Here is a 9,591-nt window from a genome sequence, read left to right as displayed (position 1 = left end):
CCAGAGCTTCACAGAACAGCAGAGTTAAAATGAGAACAGGAAAACAAAACCGTGCACTCGCTGAAGTGCCACATTTCATACTGCAAGGATTGTAGGAACTTTTTTTGGTAAAAGCACCCATACTCACATCAAAGTATGGAGCACCAACACAAAACAAAGACATCTGGTGACTGCCACCTGCGTATTTGCACTTCTGTAGCTATGTATCACGGTTGTATCACACACCTATGATCTCAGTATCAATTAATTTGTTTTACCATCTTGTGCCATTACTACAGAGTTACCCGATAATTATTTTTGACAACTTACAGCATGGTTCAGAAATGGAAGCCTTAGAAAAACAAAACTTTCCCTGTATTTATATTGCAGTGGTTTCACAAATAGCTACATAGCAGAACTCCCTTCTGCTGCAAAATGCTACATCAGAAAAATGTGGCTTTGAACACATATTAGAAAAGCATTGAGCTTCAGAATTATCATGAATTGACCCCAAATTACCAACAGTTATTTTCACTGTGCTCCTACAAAACCTATATATTGCCTGGATTTTAATGTTCAGGTGATTTAAAAACAAAGAAACAAATGAGCAAACCCAAGTATTTTCCCAGCTGATAAAGATGCTTCAACCACTACCTGGCACTAGCAATCAGAAAGCAAAATGCTTTCAGGAGATCTTCAGAGCACCACATGTTCTGAGGAGCTATCAACAGAAAACCCGTAAGATGTCTAAGGGTACCAGTGACTTATGTACAGACACTAATTACAGCACCCAAATCTGCTAGCTTCTGCCTATGTAAACAGCCAGCCAGGTATCACTCCCTTTTAGCAGAACAATCTGATTTCTCACAGGTGACCGCTACTACTAACATACTGCACTCCCAAAGCTTCACCTAAGTAAGAAAACCAAAGCAATCTTCTTTGCTTTAAGAACTGGGTCATTATACACGATTGTCTCCATATGCCCTTTTTATTCCAGTTTCCATACTTTCTACAGACCTATGTACACAGTTAAATACGTCATTAATTTACAAACCATGTTAAAACAAATGTTTCACCTTGCCAAACAAAATCTGCAGCAGTCCAAGATTAAAATACAAATACAACAGTATCAGAAACTTCCTTTATCAGAATGTGGGCAATATTGCTCAAGGACTTGGATTCGGGTACTCTGAAAAACCCCCTCTTGCAAATGAGCCACTTGCTGGTTTTAATTACCTATTGTACCATGCAAAATTATCCCTGTTGACCACAGAACTGAACTAGAAGGGTACAAAAACTGTGCAGCAGGCTGCAGGGAAAAAGCCCAGAGGTTCACATGCTGGGCCCAGTGCGACACCCCATTTTGTGTCACTTTCTACTCTATGAGTACAGCAATTTTGTTTCAGACACGTGGTGAGGGCAACGCACAGACTGCAACTTGGAATTGTCATTATTTTCAGCAGGAAGCTCCCACCTGCTGCCATACTCGTGACAGAAAAAGCTGAGCTGAAGACCTGCCACAGGGAGCATGCATGAAAGCTTCCTATCAAGAGAGCTGCAGAACAGATCTGGTTATATTCTTCAGAAAGCAAGCTTTCAAAATGTACGTAATGAAATCTCTGATCTGTGAATACAGTACATGGAATTTTATTCCAACTTGCAGTTTCAAGCTGTATGACCCTGTTACAGCAGTAGACATACCAGGAAATTTACAGATGAACTCATATCACATCTGTACATCCTTGGGCCCCACTGCGACCCATTGCTGGTATCTCAGTGCCTCCAAAGTAGGGAAACTGAGGCACAAAGAACACAACTAAGCTTTTGCAGGAGGTGAACAGCTTCCAGCTGGCTCCCTCTGAAAGCAGTTGAACAATTCAGTCCCTCTTACAAACCTCAGCCTAAATGTTTCATACATCAGATGAACTTGTGCAGAGCCAGAATCTAACACAAATCCAGAGTCCGCATGATTCTTTCTATATTTTTGTAACAGCACTTAAATATTGGGAAGTGAGCCCTAAAAATACACATTTTGCACTTCATCGTATAAAAGGAAATAATAATACATAAATTAATATCGGAATAGGCAAAGCAATTTCCTATGAAATCATGCCTTTCCTCATAACCTTATCTGTTAATCAGGGCTAGGAAATAATTTATTCACATTTTATAAAATAAAAGCCCAAGTTCTAAGCTAGAAGGAGCAGAACCAACTCTAGACAAGTCCAGAAGTTCTGCCCGCAGACATTAGCAGCATATTTAAACCATCTCTGAAGTTTCAGGAGAACCATTTCCTCTTTTGGACTGTATCCTGGAAGGCAATCTGCGTAACTAACTCCAGAGCCAGCCAAAAGAATAAGATCAGGTTGACTTTGCCCTTAAAAATAAATTCTTTATTATCCAGAAAGGAGCCAAATCATCATTTCACATCATGGAAATGGTCATTTTTAAAGCAATAAATAAATGGCAGGAGTGTTGTGTACAGCACCACACCTTAAGTTTTGTCACTGCTATCTAATAATCTCTAGTAAAAACACAATACTTATGCTATCAAAATCTTACTGTACAACAGCTTTTCTGTTAAGAAAAGAAGGCCCCTAAAACCTTTTTTTTTTCCCCTCAAGTAACAGTAATAATAATAATAATCTGATTCAGTGAAACCAGAACTCAACTGGTTTCATTCCCTCCATGCACAAATGCAGCACCTGATGCACAGAAATCCACTTGTCTTGAACTTGATGTCTTCATTTATACCAACTGAATCAGTTCTTATTAGCCATAAATTCTATGTTTACTGCTGATTTAAATACTTTCTTTTCTTAATTTACTATTTGAGCTAGGGGAGTTGCAGGAACAGAGAAGGATGCAAAGTGTCACCTCTTCCAGCTGAAATGAGAAGTCAGACAAAATGCACATAGCAGCTCAAGCAGCAGTAATAAAGAAACTTAAAAACAAAGAGATAGATTTGAGAAACAATGAAGAATTACTAACCACATTCATGCATTAATATAATGTGAATCATATAAGGGAGCAACATTTATGTATAAAATTTACACAAAAATACCTTATGCCTTTCAATTCCTGAACCAAAGACGGATTTATAAGAGGTGTAAAGCAAGCAAAAAAAAAAAAAAAAAAAAAAAAAGGCCTTATTAGAAATGCTTTATTTGTCAGGTGCTTCCTGCACTGCCAGGGAAGAAAAATGTCTGAGTTTACAGGGCTGCATTACTGAGAAAACAGAGATGATCTCAGTCTCCATTTCTGTTATCTGCATTGTTTGAGACAACAATGATTTTAAAGAAAACCGTTTCTCTATGCTTTAAATGCGTTTCTTGAAGGGATCTCTCTCTCTACTGTCTGTTCTTTCAGAAATACTTCTGGTTTGTCATCAAAAACTGGAGGCATAGGCATAGAGGTAATTAACACCCACATGAAGTTTCGTATTTGCTCAAGATGAACTCCAGGCTCTTTATCCACAACTGACACAATCCTCCCAAGCGGACAAATTCTGATCACCAGGTGTGTGCCCAATTACATCCTTTTTTTCCTGACAATTTCATATTCTTAAAATAGTAGAGAACAAATTAAAAGTGACACTATCAGTGTGGAAAAAAGTACTGGCCAGTGTTTAGCTGCCAAAAGAGTAACCGATTGACAGACTCCAAAAAGGAGCAGCGACAGCAGATACTTTGCTCTGAAATGTTGTACCTGCACTTCACCAGAATCCCTGTACGAGAGCTACGCTGTGCATTCAGTTCCAGTGTCCAATCTAGCTGCTTCACATTTAAAGATCTGCTCAGCAGAAGCTGAAGGTCTGTACCACTTTCACTACACATGCATCCTCCCTTCTGCAAAACTTTACAATAAAATGGCTTTACATTCATGGATGTACTAAAAGTTTCTGATAATGCTGGGGACACTTTAATATCACAGTCTATACCTGTGTGTCAGGACTCTATATATCAAAACGATTTAAGTTGTAGGTGGGTGGGTAGTTCTGTCGGTTATACTGGAAGTGGTCTGTCAGGACGTTGGCTCGGCCGTACTGATAGTCTCCATGCGGTGCAAAGGCCGTCAGTCCATTCTGAGACTTCTCAGGAGTGTTGCGGTGCCGGTCCAAGTTCACAAGGTCTCCTGTTGTGACTGGAAGGAGCTGCTTCTTTGCTTCTTGGTTTGCATCATATTTTGTCTAGGAGAGAAAGAAACGTTTTTCTAAGGTGTCACCCAAAATACACATAGGGAAAACACCACTACATTTATGAGAATCTCAAACGAGCGACTCCTAATAAAAATCACTTTCTCCAAATCGTGAAGTTGCTTTTGCTCAAGGCATTTCAGTGAGATACCTCCTAATCCTCATTCTTCAATACAATATTCAGATCTCAGTCTGTCAGACACCTAGCAGCTGGCCTGACTCCAGTACTGGAGCACTAAGCCTTACACTCCCATGCAGTGAAGTTCTACGTCACACATTCTTCACTTCTGTTCTGCTGTTAACTTGCTTTATAAAACAGTTTAAAGCCACTGGAGTGGTTCAGGTGAGTTCCCCAAATAAACAAAGAAACAGATGAACAACTTACCTTGTTATATAAGAAGACCCCTAAGATAGCTGTCATCATCCCAAGGACGTTGGTGCTGGTGACTGGATTGCGAAGCATGATAAGGGACACAGTGATCACCATTATTCTTTTGGTGGCGTTTGCGACAGAGTAACTCAGTGGGCTGATCAGGTTAAGAATACTGAAGGCAATGACGTTCTGGGCGAAGTTACAGAACCCACTGATTATGAGCAGCATCAAGGTCCAGGGCCAATGAGACATTGTGCTCTGTCATAAAAACAAACGTTACAATTAAATAAGTTTGTCGCTTATTGGAACCCTGAGATAAAGTAACAGAAATAAACCGTGAGTCGCTTCTTTCCTGCCTACATCTCCAACTTCTCTACAGAGGCACCAAACACAGCTGTCGGTTCTGATAAAGCATCTCCCTGCACACAGCACTGCACTCCAGCTGCGTGTCCTCCTGTCTCCAGCTCTTCTTCCCGGGACTTCAGCTGTCACAGCGGTTCCCACTCCGCACCCCACCATGAATTCTAATAAGAAACACCGCACTCATTGGTTGTGGGTTGTGTGAAACAATCTGCAGGTATTTCACAACAGTTCCTTCCACACTGATGAGGAACTACCTAAGCGAACATTTTTTGCATGGTTTTTTTCCCCCCCCATTTTAATAGAGGACAGTTTCCCAAAGTGACACTTACCAAGTCATTCTCTACCAGGAAGGAAGAAAGATCCACCAAAACCCACGTTGGGATCATGAAGAACACAGCATGGCACCCCAGGATGTTCAGCAACCGAAGATGATGTATTCGGGAATCCCGTAACACCTGATGGAGAGCACCATTACAGCTGTGCCCCAACCACCCCCTGTTCTCCCTGAAACAGTAACAACTTCCTGCAACCGACAGCTACCGTATGAAAATGAGTGCTGGGATGGTGTGGATTTCCAATGAGGACAACCAAAGAAAACAGATTTCTCTTTGAAAAAGTGGTTTCTTGACAGGCAACTCTCTCAGGATTAACAACATACACAGTGAAGATGTCCCACAAACCAGAACTCATTTTGGAATACACTCAGGACACACCTTTTAACTTTGTCTCTTTGTTCCTACGATTTCAAGGAGTGCCCTGTGTTCACTCTGACTCATTCAGTATGAAGAAATGATACGATACAGCAAGACACATAACGAACTGGTACAGCTAAGCACTATCAGCTGCCAACAGAAACAACCAAAAATTCTGATGAATCACAGGAACAGCAAAACTATTACCTTCTTTGAGAAGATATTCTGAAGTGAGAAACACAGAGTAGCAGCAAGTGCACTGATGAGTCCCCACATGTCAAAGGACAGCTCAGTGACCGTGGCCAGCAGGACCCCGGTTATTATGGGAATAAGAGATAAGTACACCTGCAAAAGGAATGGAGAATGTGTGGAAAGTCCACCCAGTGCAATCCTAGTCACAACACTCACCCAAACCTCCCCGATCCCAATGAGAAAGCACACCACGAACACCAGCAAGAGAAGAAACCTCAGCAAACCTGTCCGCACCTTCGTTGTCTGCTTTTCCTTCATAATGATCCGCGAAAGAAGAACCACCCATATTGGCATCGTCGCTTTTACTGGGAATGGAAAGAAAATTTCGGTGGGGATGCGAAGCCAATTCCATTAAACACCATCAGCAGAAGGTGAGCACTGGGAATGGAGGAGCTCAGATCCAGTCCCACAAAACCCCAACCTCAGCCCACACGGGGTCACCCCTCGTTCCTGTGCCATCACAAGGCAGCTTGCAGTGCTCGTCACCCTGCAGCAGGCACTGATGTGAGCTCACACCGGGACACAGGGTGCTGCAGCAGGCAGCCATACAGACACTGCAGCACTGTGAGCACACATCAGGGACAGGGCACCACGCCGGGCACCCACACGAACACACAGCGCATCCCGCAGTGCTGCACCGGGCTCCTACAGGCACAGCGGATGGGACACTGCAGCAGGCAGCACTGCGAGGACACAGCGGGCTTCAGGTCACACCAGGGGCAGCGGCAGCAGCGCTGTGGGGCCTTGGGGCGTCCCGATGGGCACGGACAGGACGAGGGGAAATGGTTTCAAACCAAAAGAAGAGGGAAGATTTAGACTGGACACGAGGAAAAAAGGTGGTGAAGCACTGGCCCAAGTTGCCCGGAGGAGCGCTGGGCGCCCCACGCCTGGGTCAGGCAGGAGGAGGCTCCGAGCAGCCGCTGGAGCTGCGGGTGTCCCCACTCACTGCCGGGAGTCGGACCGGGAGGTCTCTAAAGGTTCCTCCAACACAAATCGTTCTCCGATCCGCGCTCCCGCTGCGACCCACGGGACGGCACCGCCGCACAGCGAGCTCCAGGTCGCCGCCCCGCGCACCCCCGCACTTTCGCCCCGGGGCCTCACCCGTGTGCGCGTACGAGACCGGGACCCTCCAGAGCGAGACGTGCGCGGAGACGGAGGCGAAGTATTTGCCGAAGGCGAGCGGCAGGATGTAGCGGGGGTAGGCGCGGGGCGGCAGTTGGGCCGGGCCGGCCGGCGGGACCCGCCAGGCGCGCAGCAGCGGCGGAAGGAGTCCGCACAGCCCCAGGATGTGGAAGAGCGAGACGGTGACGGGCCGGGGGAAGCCGCCGAGCAGCAGCTTGTTGACCACGTTCCCGCCGGCGCTCAGCCCGTACCAGGCCAGGCACAGCGCCGAAACCCGCGCGCCCTCCCGCAGCGCCGGCCCGCGGCCCCCCCGGCTCCCGGCCCCCCCCGCCGTCGCCGCCGCCCCGCCTCCTCCCGGAGCCGCCAGCGGGGCCGCCGCCATGGCTGCCTGAGCCGCACGGCCGCCCCCGGGACGTCACCGCCGCCAACGCGTCGCTTCCTGGGGCGGAACCGCGCCGGAGCTCAGCGCCGGCCCAGCGCTACGGGTGCCGGCAGGGGGCGGGGGAATGCGTGCGTCACTTCCGCTCTTGCGTCACTTCCGCCTCCTCGGTCCGCTTCTGGTCGCTGAGGGACGCGCCGCCCTCAGACCAGAACTCTCCGCCTCGGCGTCGCGGCGCTCCGTTCTGACAGCCGCTGCGCCCCGTCCGTCCCGCCCCGCAGGCGCAGCCCGGGAGGATGAAGGAACCGGGGAGAGAACGCGGCGTACGAAACACCGCACCGAGTGGGATTTCTGAGCCGCAAAAGCGGCCCTTAAAACAGTGCGGATCTCCACGGCGGGCAGCGAGAACCGCCTGAGGGGAGCGGAGCCAAACCGGGCCCGAGCAGAGCGCAGCGAAGAGGAGCCCTCGAGGCCTTTAAAACCACCTCAGGGAGCTGCTGGGGGCGCAGGGACAGAGAGCCCGTGGGAGGAGGGCGATCCTCCATCCACTCCTTCAAAAGACGTTTCTACGCCATTTATGTACCTCTAAAAACAGGCAGCTGAGGTAACGGCAATTCCCAAAACCATTCCGTGTCATTCACTGCAGAGAGGGCGGTGTTCATTTTAGACTTTAGGAGTAGAAGAATAAATTGTGCAGAGCGGGAGAATCCAGGAGCAGAGAAACTGAGCATGCACAAATGAGAGTACACAGCAGAAATGCACATGGTAAACTTCATTTGAACTTGTTTACAAAATTGACAAAAAAAATCACCTTGTAAACTTATTCACATTTTTTGGAGCTCACAGAACTGGTTATAGTAGCATGCTGAAATAAAGATTGTCAAGCCTCGTCTCACCCCAGGTCACATCCGAGTGAGCTGACCCTTACAGCAGAAACAAACCGGGAGTTAAAGCTCACACTGCAGGTGATGTCCCTGGAGATTCTGCAGCACCGGGGGAAGGGCCGAGTCCACCACGTGGAGCTCCCTCAGGCAAAGTGAGCATCAGCACGGCCACTTTGCTACGGAGAGCTGCGTGGGATCTGAGAGCAGCCATGGGACTCGGGACATCGCTCGACCTTTCGGGCCATCGACTGCAGCAGAAATGTAAGCAACTGAAAATAAAGGATGGTTTTTATAAAGTGTACTTCGTAATTTCCTGAAATTTGCCCCACATTCAAAGGCCTCAAAAGGGCACAGACCCTGTTCCTAAATAGGACCATTGGGGGAAAGAGGGAGGAGAGGGGGGTTGAATAAAATGCACATTTTTTTTAATTTTTTTTTTTTTTAACATAAAACAGAAAATAAACATTTCCCAATGTGAGCAACTTCTGAGCCCTCTACCATCACATCTACCTTCCTGACAGTAACTTTCTGCAACTCTAAAACACATTGCCTGATTTCATCAACTGCAGAAGGATAAAATGGAAGTAAACTGAAAATATACTTGGAAACATTTTTGGTAACCACTTTTTTTTCTGGTTAGATTTCACGCAATCCTCGGGTTTCAGAAACAGAAGCAAACAAACACCAGTAAGATTTCTGAGATGCCCACACATTGCAGTCCCAGTCAAACCACAAAAGCAGGTTTTAGCAAGAATGACTTAAAAAGAAACCAAATGTTATCAGTTGTATTCCATGGAATAAACCAAAGCAACGTATGAGGAACACTTCTAAAATCACACTTTGATGTTGAAGAGCTTTGACTCTGCTCTCAAAGGCAGAACTACTTTTACCACGGCTCTTCCACAGCAGTGAGACTCAGCACAGATGAGTTCACAGAACGAACAGCACTGAACCTCAGCACGTTTTTGGTATCCTTGGTGTCCCCTCCCCTCTTCCCTGGACGGAAGTCCAGCAGCGGGGACTGTAGAAAACAACTCGTCCCAAACGTTAAAGCAAATACAGGTAATAGAAATTCTGAGCTTTCTATATTGAATTAGGCTGCTTTAGAAATATTTTTAACAATTAGGAATAACATATTACAAAATTACTGAGAAAAGATGAACTACAACTTTTTAGACTTTGAGGTACATTAACAGTAATTGTGTCATCAGTCTCTCACCCCTGGATGCAACCAGAGTTAAAAGCAATCCAACCTGTGACCGAATGCCACCAACACACTTGGAAGACATCTCTGCACCCCTCCCAGCAGTGCCTGGCACTGCCGGATGGATCCGCCTCGCCGCACGGCTCCG

General features: G+C 46.6%; 1 protein-coding gene across 1 annotated transcript; it reads right to left on the bottom strand.

The window, feature by feature from the left end:
- Positions 1-948: 948 nt before the first annotated feature.
- On the bottom strand, positions 949-7,453 carry SLC35E1 (solute carrier family 35 member E1). Its single transcript, XM_003213323.4, has 6 exons — positions 6,956-7,453; positions 6,089-6,159; positions 5,810-5,947; positions 5,240-5,365; positions 4,560-4,805; positions 949-4,168 (listed from the first exon to the last, which is right to left on the bottom strand). Exons 1-6 carry the CDS (start codon positions 7,356-7,358, stop codon positions 3,935-3,937), a joined length of 1,218 nt encoding a protein of 405 aa, XP_003213371.3. The 5' UTR covers positions 7,359-7,453; the 3' UTR covers positions 949-3,934.
- Positions 7,454-9,591: the final 2,138 nt, after the last annotated feature.

This window comes from Meleagris gallopavo, chromosome 30, assembly GCF_905368555.1.
Source record: "Meleagris gallopavo chromosome 30, MGAL_WU_HG_1.1, whole genome shotgun sequence".
Taxonomy (NCBI): domain Eukaryota; kingdom Metazoa; phylum Chordata; class Aves; order Galliformes; family Phasianidae; genus Meleagris; species Meleagris gallopavo.
The sequence above is the reverse complement of the archived record's forward strand: the minus strand, read 5'-3'. Positions and strand labels throughout refer to the sequence as shown.

Bases quoted from the DNA above. Each gene is read 5' to 3' on its own strand.
- SLC35E1 (XM_003213323.4), bottom strand. From the start codon at position 7,358: ATGGCGGCGGCCCCGCTGGCGGCTCCGGGAGGAGGCGGGGCGGCGGCG. The intron at 5,948-6,088 runs GTGCGGACAGGT...TTCCTTTTGCAG, and splicing joins AGGAAAAGCAGACAACGAAG to GTGTACTTATCTCTTATTCC. The intron at 5,366-5,809 runs GTAATAGTTTTG...GCTCTCCATCAG, and splicing joins AGAATATCTTCTCAAAGAAG to GTGTTACGGGATTCCCGAAT.